The sequence below is a fragment of the Pogona vitticeps genome, chromosome 6 (genome assembly GCF_051106095.1).
Source record: "Pogona vitticeps strain Pit_001003342236 chromosome 6, PviZW2.1, whole genome shotgun sequence".
In the NCBI taxonomy this organism is placed as follows: domain Eukaryota; kingdom Metazoa; phylum Chordata; class Lepidosauria; order Squamata; family Agamidae; genus Pogona; species Pogona vitticeps.
Window position 1 is genome coordinate 10,382,547 of NC_135788.1, and position 18,056 is coordinate 10,400,602.

General features: G+C 39.7%; 1 protein-coding gene across 6 annotated transcripts in view; it reads right to left on the reverse strand.

The window, feature by feature from the left end:
• Window positions 1-6,770: 6,770 nt before the first annotated feature.
• The window catches only part of ESYT2 (extended synaptotagmin 2), a 66,876-nt gene continuing 55,590 nt past the window's right edge, over window positions 6,771-18,056 (reverse strand). For 4 of the 6 annotated variants that reach the window (XM_073002898.2, XM_073002897.2, XM_020779706.3 and 1 more), the window contains 6 exons: window positions 16,760-17,148; window positions 16,227-16,325; window positions 14,489-14,620; window positions 12,422-12,527; window positions 10,825-10,874; window positions 6,771-10,737 (listed from right to left, as the gene is read on the reverse strand). In XM_073002898.2, coding sequence (XP_072858999.2) covers window positions 10,692-10,737; window positions 10,825-10,874; window positions 12,422-12,527; window positions 14,489-14,620; window positions 16,227-16,325; window positions 16,760-17,148 — 822 coding nt within the window. In that variant the 3' untranslated portion in view covers window positions 6,771-10,691. The remainder of the gene's footprint in view (window positions 10,738-10,824; window positions 10,875-12,421; window positions 12,528-14,488; window positions 14,621-16,226; window positions 16,326-16,759; window positions 17,149-18,056) is intronic. The other 2 variants (XM_073002899.2, XM_078378522.1) reach the window with 1 other exon arrangement.

The window sequence follows — 18,056 nt, forward strand, 5'->3', positions numbered from 1 at the left end:
ATGGCAATTACAGTACATTATTCACGTGCATTAATAGGGACGTGGTGGCGCTGTGGGCTAAACCGCAGAAGCCTGTGCTGCAGGATCAGAAGACCAAGCAGTCGTAAGATCGAATCCACGCGACAGAGTGAGCGCCCGTCGCTTGTCCCAGCTCCTGCCAACCTAGCGGTTCGAAAGCATGCAAATGCAAGTAGATCAATAGGGACCACCTCGGTGGGAAGGTAACAGCGTTCCGTGTCTAAGTCGCACTAGCCATGTGACCACGGAAGATTGTCTTCGGACAAAAACGCTGGCTCTATGGCTTGGAAATGGGGATGAGCACCGCCCCCTAGAGTCGAACACGACTGGACAAAAATTGTTAAGGGGAACCTTTACCTTTACCTATTCACATGCATTAATGAACTTTCAGAGTGGCAGTGGCTTAATTTACTCAGGTAAGGAATATTCAGAGAACTGATAACACAAACATCCTGGCAATATTAGAATACAGTACAGTGGGGTCTTGACTTGAGAACTTAATCTGTATTGGAAGGCGGTTCTCAAGTCAAAAAGTTCTCAGGTCAAATCTGCATTTCCCATAGGAATGCATTGAAAACCATTTGATCCGTATCTGCTCTTTTCCGTCCATAGAAACTAATGGGAAGCTGCTATTCTGCCTTCGACCACGAGAGGGGGATATTTTGTTTCTTTTTTTCTTAGGTCAAGAAAGGTTCAGGGAAGGCAGGGAAAATACAGTCCAGGCAGTACAGTACCAGGCAGTCTGAAGACTGTCTCCCAATCCACTCTCTAAACGCTGGGAGGAGTGAGGAAGCAGACAGGCACCCTTTTCACTGCCCAACAGTTAACTGAAAGTTCAAATTTTGCACTTTCCCTGCCTCCCACGTGGTTTTTTTCAGTTCTTAACTCAAATCTAAGTATGTAAGTCAAGTCAATATTTTCCTATGAGAGTGGTTCTTAAGTCAAAATGTTCTTAACTCGAGCCGTTCTTAAATCAAGACCCCACTGTAATTAGCTTGTCTGTTGGCTGATACCTTATAAAAATAGGTGCAGATTAATTTTGTTTTCAGGATGCACATCACTATGCCAAGGCCAGTGAACAACCTTTTGGCTATATACAAGATTGTAAGATAAACCAATGTATATAATATATACAGTATATAGTTTTTTTTAAAAGTGTGTTTTTAAGCCTCAGTGTGTTTCAAGCACACTGGATTCAGCTGTATCACCTCTCAAATTTTCTCTGCAGTTCCTTTCTATGAAGGACTGTTTACGTGGCAAGTTTATTCTGTATTCTCTGAGTAAGTTTTTGTGCAGTTTATTTTCTTCGCTTTTGATTGAAACTTTTCTCAGTTGATTTATTATTTATTTTATAACCCACATTTAGAGGACGTTGGTGGAGGTGTTCCTGCACCCGGATATATTTTTCTTGTGTTTGCCCATGCTTGGTTGCTTAGTTACATTCCTGGACATATAGAAGTCCAGTATAGAAGAAAGTCCACCTGGTACGTATAGATTTCCCTAGAGAAATCCCAACACGCCAGGTAAACTGGGTACTTTACCTGTACCTTACGGATGTCATACGCCACATTCATTTTTCACAAAATGGGTATAATAAACGTAGCCTACTCCAAACTCGGCCACTGCCTCACCTAAAGTATACTAATTGTGGATTTTAGCTGATGAACTGCCATAATAATTTTACAAACATTTTTATACCTGAATAGGAGGGATTGACATTTAAAAAAACAAGACCTGAGTTATAAGGATTGTGAACTCTTTTGTCTTTATTGTTACTGGTTTTGTGAGTAAGACAGACGATTTCTGTTTTTGTTTTGTTTTTTTTCAAACAAGATCGCTTTCTCTTCCCACTAGGGGATTTTTTAAAAAGGCTTTAGAATAGGTGAGCAAGATTTTTTCCAGAAAATGTGCGCCACTTATTGCTAGTATTTTCTAATGCAAGAGCAAGCCAGTTAATTATAAAACAAATGAGAAAAACAGCAGCTGCACATATTAGTTCCTACAAAAATTAGAGATATGCTTTAGCATTACTCTTATTATTTTAAAGAAAAGTTGTAATTTGGCAAATGTGCATCCTCCTCCTCTTCACCACCACGTAACAGGTTATTAATATACAATCCAACAACCAATTTGTATCAGTTTTCATTGTGTCTTCAAAGACACAATGAAAACTTGTGTCATAATGCATGCCTTGTTATGTAGTCATAGTCTAGATGTGCACAATTTGCATCAAACTCAATAAACTGATTAAAGATTAATTCTGGGGAAACTAAGTGTCATTCTTAGCAGAGGTGTAAGTATGCTTTGACACATATTCCCCCTCCCCCTGCTTCATATCTTTTAACTTTCATCCATTGCAGTGTTGTCTTTTCCTCCCAAGATCCGATTAAAACATATGCTCCTTCCAAATTCTGGGCTATTCTAGGAAAACATAGCCATTTCTGTTCTTGGCTTAGTTTTTACGAAGTGGGTAGCCTCCCATATATTTCTTCATCTCAATTTTTGAAAAGGCAATGTCTTTTTTTGATGCGTGACGCAACCTGGTGTACGAGGCTTAAAAAGGCTCTACCTGCATCCGTTAATCAAGGTATGTAATTTTTAAAAAATCCTGTCTGGTCCCTCATCCCATTTCCCAGTGCGGTAATACACAGACAGGAAATGAAATTGCCCTATAGGCTTCTTTGAGGATGACACTTCTGCAGACTTTTGTGCAGGCAGGAGAGATAATGTATGACAGATACATCAGAAAACCTAGTACAATTACAGCTTTTATCAGTGAATGTACCCTAAAGTGAAGTGAATGGAAATGGGAAGTCATTCATCAGCATCTGCAGCACCATCTAGTGCTATTTATGAGTCACTTGTGACAGAAACAAGATCTCTGTGAGACTTTGCAAAATCCTGTGTGCTGTACAATAGACTGTATTTGTTCATTCGAAAAACCCTGTTAATGTGACTATGCATTTTCTGCTTTTTCTTGAAATCTTGTGCCAAATAAATATGTATATACTGTATATTTAACCTATCTACTGTATCTGCATAAGCACCTTTCAATATTCTTATAGCTATGCTCAACCCAAAGGTTGACTGGTAGTTTTAACTTTAAATTCTGAATGCTACGACAACATTTGGCCTCAGGACTTTTCTCTCATGTAATCCCATATAATTGACTCTACTGTACCACCATTCAGAAACAGATCTTGGGAATTTCTTTTAAAAAAAGAAAAAGAAAAAAAAGAGTGTAATGGTTGAAATGGTGAAGTCACCCATAACCAAGCACTGGTCACATATGGGACACATTTACGGATGGCTTCAGTATATTATTATATCCATTTATCTTAAAAGCTTTCCTAGCCTTGCTAAATCATCACCAACTTAGTGCCCATGAAAGTGTATATATAATTGTAAGCTTAATTGCCTAGAAAAGAAATTCTTATGCTCTTCAAAACGTAGCTACAAAGTTGATTAACACACGAGAGAGAGAACAGTTATGTCGGGGTTCTCTTCCATATAATTGACAATCCTTTCCATATAGCACCTTAAAGGTCCTTATGAACCCGATCTAGAGATTAAATGAGAGGTTGTGTTTGGGGGCAAGTAAACCATTTTGACACCTTCAGTGTTGAATTCATGTGGTTCTGGGTGGGCAGGGGCACAGTATTTAAGAGTTGACTGGAGGCCTTCCCTCCAGTCAACTCTTGATTTTCTACTTATCATTTTTCTTCTTATTTTTTCTATTTATATTATAGTTGTTTTGTATTATTTCTGCACTTGCAGTGTTTATTGTTTACATTTTATGTTGGAAGCCGCCTAGAGTGGTCCATTGGTCCAGATAGGCGGGGTACACATCAAATAAATAAAATAAATAATAATAAAATAAATAATAAAAATAAATAAATATGTATTTAATTAATAGGTATTTATTTAATTAATTAATATGTAATTATTGGATTTATTTAATTTTTAAGAAATCAATGTATAACCAAAATATGCTGTTCAAACCTACACAATTCAAGGGAGCAGTGTATATGTATCATACACATGACTTTTGAACAGAGCTAGAACTCATGGAAGTAAAAGATCTGAAACTGACTTGGTCCAGCAGTTTTGTCAGTCTTGCATGAACTGTGACAGCCAAATGGACATGACATATGCCCTCAGAACCTGTGATGATGGACAGAATCCTGAGGAGGAAATGCACAGCATGATATCCATGACAGGAGTGGCCCACCCAATCTCCAACTTGCAGTTACATAACTTGTTGAAAATGGTAGGGCTCCCATTTGCACAATGCAATAGCGAAAATCCTCTACCAGAAATGCTAGGGAAAGAATTGGATACACAATAGGTGACAGGCCTCCCCCTAGTTTTTCACCTAACCAGTTTGCAGCCTTTTTAAAATCTAAAGTGGAGGCCATCCGCCAGGAGCTCTCTCCTTTTTTGAGTACAGTGAGTTGAGCAGAGATGTCCAGCGCTCCACCTTGCCCGGTAACTTTCGATTCTTTTCAGTCTGTGACGCCTGACACTGTGGACAAGGTGCTTGATCGCTGCCGGGCCAGCACCTCCTCCCTTGACCCTTGCCTGGCCTGGCTAATCAAAGCAGCCAGGCCAATAACAACTGAATGGACCACAGTAATAATAAATGGGTCTTTCCTTGAGGGCAGATTTCCATTTGCCCTTAAGGAGACACTCATTAGGCCCATACGAAAGCAACTCAATATAGTGGCGGACGAAATTGGCAATTATAGGCCCGTCACCGATGTTTCTTTCATGAGCAAAGTGGTCGAGAGGGTGGTGGCTGATCAGCTTCAGGCCTACTTGGATGAAACAGATGCCCTGGATCCGTTCCAGTCGGGATTCAGGTTGTGCCACGGCACAGAGACAGCAGGGTAAAATGTCTCTGTTGGTCCTCCTCGACATCTCGGTGGCCTTTGATACCGTCGACCATGGTATCCTCCTGGGGAGGCTCTCCGAGTTGGGAATTGGTGGCTCGGCACTCACCTGGCTCCATTCCTTCTTGGAGGACCGCCCCCAGAGAGTGCAGCTTGGGGAGAGTATTTCGGCCCCATGGAGTCTCAATTGTGGGGTTCCACAGGGGTCGATCATCTCCCCAACGCTGTTCAACATCTATATGAGGCCGCTGGGAGGGGTCATCAGGGGATGTGGGGCTTCGTGTCATTAATATGCCGATGACACCCAGCTCTACATCTCCTTTTCACCAACTGCAGGTGATGCCGTCCTGTCTCTTCAGCGCTGCCTGGGGGGCCGTACTGCAATGGATGCAGGAGAATGGGCTGAGGCTGAACCCGGACAAGACGGAAGTTCTGGGGTGGGTGGCCCTGTGGTTGGCGGCTTGGGTGACTCTCTCACATTGGGGGGGTGACCCAAGAGCGGGGTCCGCAGCTTGGGCATACATTTGGACCCGACGCTCACCATGGAAACGCAGGTGGCATCGGTGGTCTGCACCACCTTTTTCCACCTCTGGCGGATTGCCCGGCTGCGTCCCTACCTCGACACAGGGGCACTCACTACCTTGGTGCATGCGCTCGTAATCTGAAGATTAGACCACTGTAACACGGTCTACGTGGGGCTGCCTTTGAGGCTGATGCGGAAACTTCAGGTGGTGCAGAATGCGGTGGCCAGACTCCTTACTGGAGTGAGAAAATACCAACAAATTTCTCCAAATCTGGCCGCACTGCATTGGCTGCCCATTCATTTCCACATCGACTTCAAAGTCTTAATGCTTACTTACAAGGCCCTAAATGGTTTAGGACCTCGATATTTGGCAGAACGCCTCCTTCCACCCGGATCACCCGTGCGAGTCAGGAGGTGAAACTGAGGAGCCTGACGCCGAGAGAGGCCTGGAAGGAGAAGACACGAAACCGGGCTTTCTCGGCGGTGGCTCCTCGCCTCTGGAACAACCTCCCTCAGGAGATTCGTGTGGCCCCTACGCTGGGTATCTTTAAAACCTAATTAAATCATGGTTGTACATCCAGGCCTTCCCTCCAGCCAATTCTTGATTTCTCTTCCTATTTTCCCCTATTTTATTTTTTTTCTTTTATTGTAATTGTTATTGAACAATCATGTATATTCTTGTGTCTTATTGTTTTATTCTGTATTGGAAGCCGCCTAGAGTGGACTGGTAGTCCAGATAGGTGGGATATAAATAAATAAATAAATAAATAAATAAATAAATAAATAAATAAATAAATAAATAAATAAATAAATAAATAAATAAATAAATAAATAAATAAACAAACAAACAAACAAACAAACAAACAAACAAACAAACAAACAAACAGACCATTACATACATGGTGAAAATGAACAAGATTCTGCCAATTATTTCTTATTTGCACTACCTACTTTTGCTGAAACATCCTCTGAAATTGTGCTATTTTTTTCCAATCAGGAGTGTTTAGGGTGTGTGTGTGTGTGTATGTGTGTGAAGCTTTCTTGAGGAATTAGTTAGAGGCTATGTCAGTGGAAGGACCCAGACCCAAATCGACAGTAGGCTTGGAAGTGAATAGGAGACATTTCCTGAGCCAACCGCTTTTCATCAAGTGTTTAGAGGTTCAAGCACATGGATGCATTTGTCTCTCCCAATTCTGTACTCAATGAGCCTGTACACAATGCAGCAGGGCATCTGATAACGTACGGCACACAGATATAGTAATGACTGTCAGTGATATTGTGTAAGCATTTAAAACATGTCTTGGAATGAAGAGATGGAAGACAAAAGGCACAATGAATTCCGTATGAATCATTTATTGAATAAATACATGCAACTGCAAAATTACATGAGCACAAAAATCTGTACTAAACTGACCACCCTTTCTTTCTTTTTTAATCAGTCGCTGCAGATCTGACAAAGAAAGCATTCAAATTAAAAAGTAATCTGAAACCCAGTAACATTTTGACTTGATGCTGGGGTTGGTAGCTCCAAATGCAAAGGTGCTGCTTTCCTTGCCAGCAAAAAACAGTGCACTAAACCGTTTCAACAGCATGTAACAGAGACTGGCCAATACAGAGGAAAACAGGTTGGGCTTAAACACAAAATCTTTTATGCTTTCCTTTAAGGCACAGGATTTTGTTTTAAAAATTAATGGAAAGCTAATGACATTCAATCCTTGATTTGTTTACAGAAACCTTATGCTTCATTTTTTTTTCAGGAGCCACTAGCAAACTGTGCACAGATTTAGATTTTTACATGCAGCGTCTAACTTCCAAAGAATTTTGTTTCTAACAATCTTCAAGATTTTGGTCCATATTTTTGAGAGAAATCTAGGAATTTTCACATTATATTAAATCCATTTGGGGGACATTCATCACTTAGCATGAAAACTCTCTGATCACATTATTTCTTTAAAACCAGTAGAAATGCTGACCCAGTGTGAATGAATAGAAAAAGGGAGGTGACCACCTGAATTTCAACAATTATATCAAAATTTTTCACATCTTTGCTTATTTGTAGCCTGCAACAGCTCGACAACATTTCCATCAATAAGTCTAATCATAATACTCCACAGCAATACTTTCCCAACCTTGGGTCCCCAGATGTTCTTGAACTACAACTCCCAGAAATCCTAGCCAGCACAGCTAGTGGTGAAGGCTTCTGGGAGTTTTAGCCCAAGAACATCTGGGGACCCAAGGTTGAGAACCATTGCTCTTCAGGGACACCAGGAATGGACAGAAATAGATCAAGATTTAGAGGGAGATCTCTGGAGTATCAAGACTGGCAATCTTATTTTACTTCAAGATATCTAATAATAATAGCAGTTGAAGGTTGTGCCCTAAATTAGATGGCTGGAGAAAATTCTTTGGAGAAACCAGTAATGTATTCTGCTTTATTATTATCTTACTTTTTGGTGAAAGAGTTGTGAAGGTGGTTCCAATACTGATAACAAATTCCTGAGATGTGCCCATGTTCCTTAATTCTGAGCATATAGCTCTCTACTTTAGCCAGTGCTCTTGACTGGCAGACTGCAGGAATCGAGAAAAAAAGACTCCACACAGCTAAGATCTGTCCTCCTCTGAGATACCAAAATCAGCTGTTTCTAGAATCCACATTCAGACAACTCAACTTTTTTTTATTTATTAGAACCTCATTCCAATTTAAATCTTTCACCAAAAAAAGGAAATCACATGTTGTTCCTCTCACACATACATGGTTGCATTATAAATATCCAAATATCCAAGAGTTTCATTAGTAGAACCAACATTGTTTAAAACTGCAGTGTTAGTAGTACCACCATGCAGATATCTTCACTTGATTTCCAGCCAAGATAAAATATTGGGCTAAATGGGGTGCTGATTTTCTTCACTAGGACTTCTATTTACATTTTCTGCACCTTTCTTCTTTTTTCTCATAAAGGGTTCATGGTCACAACTATGGTTTATAGCTTTCTGTCTTAGTACGTATCATTCTCCCTTGTTAGAACTTTCTAAAGGTGTTTGCACAGTGGATGTGTCAATGTTATTTTAAGAGAAGTGGGAAACCATATTAACCAGAACTTATGGTTCTGATGGTTTTTCTGCCACAGAGCTCAACCATGCAATTCTGTACAGACTAATCTCTTTACGATGCTGCCGCGGTCCAGCAAAGCCTGTGCAAAATAAAAGAAGGTGTGCTAATTTGTTACATATGCATGTATCACATTGAAGTACAGACTGACAACTGAAACATTTCTTTTTTAACTTTGTATTGAACAGTCTGCTACATCTATGAGAGGCACTTTGGTATTCTTAGTAATATACTTAAAGGGCACAAGGGGAAGATCTTCTGTGCAAGCGCAAATAAACGGTTGCTTATGCAGGAGAGGTTCCTGCAAGAATATACCAGTTCTTTAAGATATAAATTAAAGGTTCTGTAAGCGTAATTCTGAAGCTAATCCAGAATGTTATCGATCCTTTGAAGTTATTTATAGTCAGAAAACATTCTAAGACTATAAAATTACAAATTTGTAATATATATATTTTTAAACTATTGCATATTTAGTCAGGACTATCAGGATACTTTTTGCAGAGCAACTGCACTGTCGCTTGGATTAAAACATAAAATGTCCTTTTTTATTCAACCCACTGGAGAAAGCTTCTAAAAATGAATAGATATAATCAATGCTTCTTTGATTCTCTTCTGACAGCAACAGTGACTAAAATGCAATAAAATGTACAGGCTCAAATAATAACCGTGTTGATTTTTACAAATTACTCTTGCATTTCCTGGCTCTGTAAAAATAAGAGGAAAAGCTATACTGATTAGAACACATTTGATTTTAAATGGTTCTTTTAACTTCTTTACTGCATTAACATCATTCAGAAGTGATGCATTCAAATTTCAATGGCTGTTTTAGTGTAACCTATGAAAAGCATTCTGTTCTTTCAGTGTCAGACTCCTTATGAATGACACGTAAATGAACAAACTTTGATGCTGGTCCTTGCAGCAGAATGCAGTGGTGTTTAAGTGGAATGTGGTTGTTTCACATGGGTCAAGCCCAAAACGGAGATAATTACTTCAATCACTGCTACAGTGAAGCAATTATGGAAAGAGTCAGCCAAAAATCTGAATTTGGAGCTTTCTACAGCTAGAGTTCCAACTTAATAACAGGAGACCAGCTGGCATTTTATAATATAAATAGTAAACACGCATAAAAGACCCAGTAAGAAAACAGATTTGTATTTGTAGCTATCCATTTGATACCACCATAAATGTCAGATCATCAGGGTGGTTACCAAATCCTAATGTGTAATACATGTTAATCAGACGGTTGCATAGGCAATTTTCTGGTACTATAGGTAGGGCAAATAAGCTTCTAACAGGAAGCAATGACTGCAAAGTGCATTAAAGACGTATTACTGAAGCCTTCGCTTTCACATCATAGGAGACTCCAGATGAATACACTGTGATTTTAGGACACTGATAAACTTATTTTTATACAGTACTTATATACTCTTTCCTTTATAATATCCAAATGAATTTGTGAATTATACGTATTATCTCAATGAAATTCCAAGAATACATTTCTATATAAATATTTAAAAGTTAGTATTTTGTACTCTCCCCTTCCACAAGCCTTCAAGGCCAGAAATAGTGGGCTAATCTGTATGTTAATTTCTCCCATCCTTTTTTAAAATGAAGAAATGCATGAAACCATAATATTAGTATGATAATGACTGTTTTGCTGCCTTGCCCATTCCCCAAACATTGTCAATGTTTTATAGCATGCATTTAGAAGAAAATACCTATCTGCAGTGACATTTTCTTCTGCCTTCAAACTGCTAAGGAAAAATTCATTTTAAAAACAGTATCTATTTACATGGCAGATACCTTGGTGAGAAACAGAATAAGGTAGGAAAAAAACAGATAAACATCTTCTCACTTTTCTCAAGGGTATAAATGCCATAAAAGGTTCCTCTGAAACAAACATTTACTCTACAAACCCTATTGCACATTAAAATACCTGTAACAAATTAAGACAAGACGTTTTACAGTGAAACTGACAAAAGCCTACATAAAATGTCCAGATGCTGTAAAAATGTTGGGGAGCGGTGGTGGGCCTAATAACTAAGCGTTATAAAAAAATAATATTGGTACATCTGTGTGAACAACGCTGATAAAAGATACAAAGGTTGGCAAAAATATGCTAACAGGAGCTTCTAACCACCAAAGCTTCCTAAGGTGCTGTGTGCGGCCTTGTACCATCTTCTGTCAAATCATACCTACAAGATGGAGAAAAAGAAGCAAAAAGTTATTCAGTTATTGGAAAACAGATAAGAAGGAGCACTAGTCATGGTGACTTTACTTACCACTGGGTAAAATTCTTAGAAAGTTCTTCAGATGCCAGGGGTATCAATACCTGTGACAAGAGGGTAAGAAGCTGAATGAGACGGGAAAAATCTATACCAGCTATTTGCTTGTGGGAGTAATTCCAAGGTCTTGGTCTCAATCAAAAGCAGCTTAGAATTGCACACAAATAAGAGAACCTTTGCTTAGGACTCACTTCAGACTATAAAGGCATGAACTTCAGTGCCAGCATGAAAAGTTCACACTGTAAACTTTACACTTGAAGCTATAGTATAGAACAGTCAAGGACTGAATGTAGTGGCCTTTATGTCTAGAAAAGAAGAATAAAGACACATGCAAGACTTCCATGTTTTTCTCCTGGTAAATTCGGTCTGTTATCACAGGCAGGATCCTTTCCCCCCCTTACATCAGATGCAGAATGGGCAAGTACTTTCCCAAAATATGAGATTCCAGGCAATGGAACAGAGTAACAAAAAAATGTTTGAAAGAGAAAAAGCTCCGACTGGCTGCAAACTATGTCAACTTTCAGGGTTGCACAGAACGTATCACCAAATGGCAAGGCCATCATCTCCTCTCACCTACAAGGATGTACCTCCACTACATTAAGAATTTCCTTCTCTCTTTTTCTAGGAGAGCATTTTCTTTCCAGATCAATATGGCAATGCTTAACACCAGGGCTCGGTACTGGCAGTGCTGTTTTCACAGCTCCCAACTACAGCCTCACTCTATCTCCACGCTGCCTACGGACTCAAGCCAGAGGGACCTCACCTGAGAGGAAAGAAAATAATTGTTTCTATAGAAGGGAACCTTTGCCACCCCCAAAATGTTGACTTACAACTCCCATCAACCAGAAAATCAGAGCAGTTTCTGAAAATACAGCCTTGTGCATCCATGGCTGTCTGTTCTTTCTGCTTTTGAAAATCAATGCTTTAGCAACAGAACAGAACAGTGAGACTATAACAACAAGTGAAAAGATCACAGCAACATGAAAATGAATTTAAAGAGAAACTTTAGAAAAACAAGATCACTCGGCACAAATTAAAGGTATTAATTAACCATGTGTTGATATTCAGTTAGCATTTACATTGTAGCATAACTGCAGCAAGCAAGCAGCCACCATTCTGAAAATCTTTGCTATCATTGGCAAGTTCAAATTCCACCTTATTGGTATGACCAGTCATCAAGCTGGTTTAGTAAAGGAACTTTAGAATCTGTTACAAATATTTTCATAAATGGGACAATGCAACACATGGCATGGAGTATCTTCCATAATCTCTTTGCCATAGAGAAAGATACTTAACAGGTACTTATATGCTTATATTGCCCATCTTACAAGCAGAAGTTATTTGCTTCTCTGAGCTCAAACCAAGACAGGACTGTAAATGAGTCACAATTGTAGGACATAAAATAGAGGAAATAAATATATAAATTTTGATTCAAAGTTTGAAGTCTGCAGTGTTATTTTGAGGAGAGACCACCTACTTTAAGCAATGCAGAGGAAGAAAGCTTACAAATAAATTGTTGGTTACAGACTAAGATCGGAATCTTCAAACTCACATTTGCCTGCACTGGTGTCCCCACAGCCCGTTTGTGACGTACCTTACCAAGCAGCCCTTTGTCTTTGGACAAGAAACCACCACTGTTCTTCACGGCTACATCTAGTGTTCTCCTCTGCAGGTCAGATAATGAAACACTGAAATCAAAGCTGAGAAAAGAAAAAAAAATTCAGAGAATATGATCAGTGGCTTTAAATGTTTGCATTGCTACACCTGTGCAACAGGACAAACTGAGGCACCCAAAATATCTAGAAACTTTAAAAACATTCATTTGTTAAACATTGTATTCTAACCCACAGGGACACAAAACAAAATCCTTGAAAATCTGCCTTCTACAGTGGTGCCTTGCTAGATAGTTACCCCGCATGACACCTTTTTTGCTAGACATTGACTTTTTGCGATCGCTATAGCAAAACAGTGATTCCTATGGGGGAAATTTGCTGGACAATGTTTGGTCCCTGCTTCGCAAACCGATTTTCAGTAGACGACAATTTTGACAGCTTCCTCCGTGCTTGCAAAACAGGTGTTTTCGGGACCTAAGCTTCGCAAGACAGCGATTTAAACAGCTGGTCGGCGGTTTGCAAAGCGGCTTTCCTATGGCCGATCTTCGCTAGACGACGATTCTTCCCCATTGGAACGCATTAAACAGGTTTCAATGCATTCCAATGGGGAAATGCTGTTCAGTAGATAATGATTTCGTTAAACAGCGATTTCAGTGGAATGGATTATCATCGTCTAGCGAGGCACCACTGTATATTGAACTCATATATTGAACTCATATGAAAAAAGATTTGTCAATAAAACTCCCTTTCACTTTTTGACAATTACCCCACTGTACAAAATGTTTGCTTTCTAGTCTTTCTGACCTCTTAAAATCTGCATGAAAACTTTCAAATGAATACTTAAAAATTCTACTTTCAGATTGTTTCTGAACACCTATGTTTACACTCAAAACTCATCTTTGGTTACAAAATTCCTATGTTGCTTACATTGAACATTTCCTTTATTTCTCAGTCAAAATCCTTTCAACAGCTTGCTTCACATAGTAAGTGGCACTAGAGTCAGTGGGATTTTGATGAATCAACTCCTGCATAAGTTCCATTGATTCAACTGGGCCTACTCTAGCAGCAAGTTACTATACTAAAATAAGTTGTAACTACAGTAGGCCTTTTTGAATCAACGGAACTTACAGAGGAGTTGACTGATTACTGTATTTTTCTGTGTATAAGATGATAATTTTGTCTAAAAACTTTAGATTTAAAATTGAGGGTCGTCTTATACATGGAAGGAAAAGGGGGGAAGGGATCAAAGTGTTTTGATCCAATTTTCCCCTCTACGTTTTTGAGAATAAAGTGCTTTCCCCCTCTACTTTTCTGGTAAGAAAGTGCTTTCCCCCTCCACTTTCTTCGCAAGAAAGTGGAGGGGTAAGCAGGAATCATCAAAGTGCTTTGACCCATGCCTTTCCACTCCACTTTCTTGCAAAGAAAGTAGAAGGGGAAAGCACTTCCCTCACAAGAAAGTGGAAGGGGAAATCAGGGATCAAAGCACTTTGATGATTCCTGCTTTCCTTCTCCACTTTCTTGCAAAGAAAGTGGAGGGGAAAAGAACTTTCTTCGCAAGAAAGTGGAGGTGGAAAGCAGGGACTTTCTTGGCAAGAAAGTGGAGGGAGAAAGCAGGGATCAAAGCAATCCTGCAGTGCTTTGATCCCTGCTTTCACCCTCCACTTGCTAAGCTTCGCTTAGATGTCTTAATTTTGGGTTAGAAAAGTGAGGAATTGTTATACATGGGGGCATCTTATACACAGAAAAATACGGTACATCCACACTGATTCAGCAGTGATTTACTACACTAAGCAACAAGATTTCAGCCATTGTGTTTGAAGGACATGAAGACTTAAAATTCAGAACCATATTACTAATCCTAACAGCAGTAAATTACTGAAAGTATTTTTCTTTGGGTTTTACTCAAATCTTAGACTATAAAAAGATTAATGAAATCAAGACAAGACTTGGAAAATTATCAATGCTTTTAAAAAATTATATTTCAGAATTCTATTAATGATGTTGACCACTTCTTGGTGTAAAAGCAGAATATGGAAATTGCAACATACGCCTGATCAAATACTGGATTTAAATTCTTCTTAGAAACACTTGTTTTCCTTCTTCCAGATCTTCTTTTGTCTGGCAATAAATACATTCGAACGTAAGGGTCAGATCCTTCTTCTGAAAAAGCGATTAGATTTCTGTGACCAAAGAACACAAAATGACAAGATCAAAACAAAGCAAAAATAAAAAGCAGCATCATCTCCACCATATGGCATCCATGCTGCCCGACTCCTATTTATACAATCACTTCTTCTCTCTCATTTATTTGTTTGAAGCTATCACTCTTCCCAGACAAAGGCTTCTGGCTCCCTAAAGTCTGACACAACTAAATTTCAAGGTAGAAATCAGGAACAGTGGAACTCAGTGCTACTGACATGGTGGCAGGCTGTCAATAAGCCACATGAAGGAGGCAAAGGAGACCGCCTGCCACTGCTCAACACAGGAGTGGCAACTGAACCCAGTAGCAGGCTTCACTTTCAGGTATACATTCTTGCTCTAGTCACAAGTCTCCTATGTTTCAACAACTTATTTAAGTGCGAACCATTAGGAAACACAGTTGTTCATTATTCAAGGAACTTGCAGAAATAAGGCCAAAACGCTGTAGTGGCAATAAGCTACCCATTTCATGCCATGAGCATAAAGTGCTGCACTACAGATTGGAAAACAATTATTATAGTGAAAAAAGCCTTTTCTGCTCATATAATCCAAATTTTAGCATAGGCCTGCCATCTTTCAAGTAGATAAAGAGGAACAACAACAACAAAAAAGGCCACAAAAGCAACGTTGTGGCATCTTTAAGACCAACAGGTCTATTTTAGCGTTAACTTCAATGGAGAACAATCTACTTCTTCAGGTACACAGAGCACAGTATTCAAGGTACAGGTTTATGAGCACATGATTTTGGCTACATGGTTGGGACAAAGTGAGAACAGTGCTTCAAATAATTAATGGTAACAAACTTATTCCAGAAGATATGAATGACACAGTAATGAAAGGAAAATACACTGAGTGTCACGACTCACCACAGTTCATGGGAAGATAATCTTATGGCCAACCCCCCAAAAAAGGCAATACTGTATTGAGACCTTTGATATATTTAATGCCTGAGCTAGACTCCAGATGAATGGTTCATAGTAGACCTTTGGTCTAGATGGGTGGGATAGAAATCCAATCAATCAATCAATCAACCAATCAACCAACCAACAAAATAGTACCGAAAACTCAGACCAACAGCAGTTCCCTAATTGCTCAGCTAATACCCGTCCCTGGTTGTGCTATCTGGGATTGCACAGTATGTGGTGTTGAGGGATAATCAGAGCATCAAAGGTGTAAAGCATAGAAAAACAAAAACTATGAACCCTTAGAATAGTATTCATGTTCCATGGGTAAAGCATCCTTTCTCTGTGGATTCATGTAAATGACATATATTATGAGCAGACAGTGTAAAGTGAAAGTTTGGTCACATTATCCCCCTGCCTCTCCCCTGGATGGTGATGGGTGTTACCCACTCTTTGTGGATTCCTCCTCTCCACTGCTCAGAAAATGAGGCATAATGCTACATGATATACTAAAAAATAGGGCTAACAATGCTAAGGAAAAGGCTTGCCTCACTTTGGGATATTTTAATGTCAAGTGGCAACAAGGAGGGCAAAGTTCTGCAATAATTGGAGAATAAATGAACCGTATCATCAATGCCCAGGTTTTGCTCCTAAGATACGGGAGGAGGCATTTCTCATGACTCACCTGCATGTGTGAACCACGACCATGAGTTTGTTTCTTTGTGAACTGTGACGTATTGTTAGCTGTATCTGCCCCAACGGAGACTGTCCTAAAGTTGTGCCACTGTCAAAATCATAATACCAGGAATCAATATTTAGTTGCTGTACCACGGGGGGAAAAGCATTTCACAGTTGAGCAGACAATACATGATTTTACAACTGGGTTGTTTCTTTATACTCAGGACCAACTTGATCGTTATGTAAACTTTAAAGATGTAGGAATCAGACCACTGGTGAACAGTGTGACTCAGGGCAAACATTCTTCCTGATTCCCACTTTGCTCTGAGCAGGATTTCAGGGATCTCCTGCAGATAAAGCAGAGGCTCTCCCCTGGCCTATTACAGTGTATCTGACTTTGCTTCAAGGCAGAGCCCACAGGCTAGGCTATGGGTCGTGATGCATAACCATAGCATCAGACATTAGTTTTAATTTGCCAGCCTTTCTAATTCCTTCTAAGCCTATGCCTTTATGACAGTATAGGAGGAGCTTAGGATGTACTTTTCAAGTTGTCTCAGTCGTTGTCGCAGCTCCTGTGTGGCAATGGGTAGCGATATGTCCGAAGCTATGCTTGGAGTCGGTTCTTTCACTGAAAGGTGGCTAGGAGAATAGCTCAAGTTGGAGGCAACGAGGCTGGAGGAACTTCTGCTAAGATCTGTTGGCCACTGAGGACTAGGATTAGAGGGATGGCTTTTTTCAACCACATCAGTCTTTTTTTCAGTGTCTGTTGCTGTGGATGATGCTGGGGCTTTATTCAAGTTTGCTGCTGGAGAAATGGGGACCTGAGGCTTAAAAGAACCTTTTCTTGCATCTTTGGAAACAGAGGGCCTCTTCACTTGAGCCGAGTGTTGGTGGTCTGGAGACCTCTCTTGTTTTTCAAGAGAAAGGATCTAAGCAAACAGAGAATAAAAAACAAGATAATTAATTTCAATGTGCAGAACAGAAGAGAGATGGCCATGCAGCTGAACTGAGACATAAATGCAGGTGAAGGTATGATATGACTGTATTTGTGAAGTGATCAAAGCAATCCATGATGCAATTATTCTGCATAGGCCAGGATCAGGAAATGGCAAGAGAGTTTCGTTAACACATGTGCCTCTCCATAAGATATATCTGAAAAATGATCTCTAATGGAAAGGCACATGTATAAACTACAATGTCTTACCATTTCCTATGCTCTTCAGTGGGAGGAGGTGTTCCACTGAGAGTCCTGGTTGGCTACCTAGGACCTGAAAGCTGCACTTTACCCACTCTGGGTCAGAAGAAGATTCACATATTACTTTCATTCTTCATCATAAATAGTTTCACTGTAGAATCTCCCTATGGCTTTAGTCCAGGCTATCTGAAATCCTCCCTCCCTCCCATATGAATCTCCCCAGGTTTTAAGATTTTTGGAGAGACTCTTCTCTCTCAGTCCCCCTCTCCTCTCAGGCACATTTTCTTGAGGCCTTAAAGAAGGGTCTCCTCGGCTATGACTCTGAGGCTGTTGACCTCGATTCTGCAGGTTTTGCTTCCTTCCTGCTATCCTTCTGCTGGTAAGCAAATAAGACATCATGCTTTATTTTTAGTTTTGATCTTGCAATGTTGGGGAGAGACGTTTTAAACTAAGAAACACTGCAAAAAAATAAAGTTGCTCGTATTCACTCTATGGATACAGAACCCTCCTACCTTTCTCCAATAAATTAACAAGATTTTTTTAGAAATCTGCCTTAGATCAAGTTGGGTCACTGGTTTATTTATCCCTATAGGGGATAAATTCCAAAGTATTCAGGCAGTACTTTTTAACAGGAAGATAAAT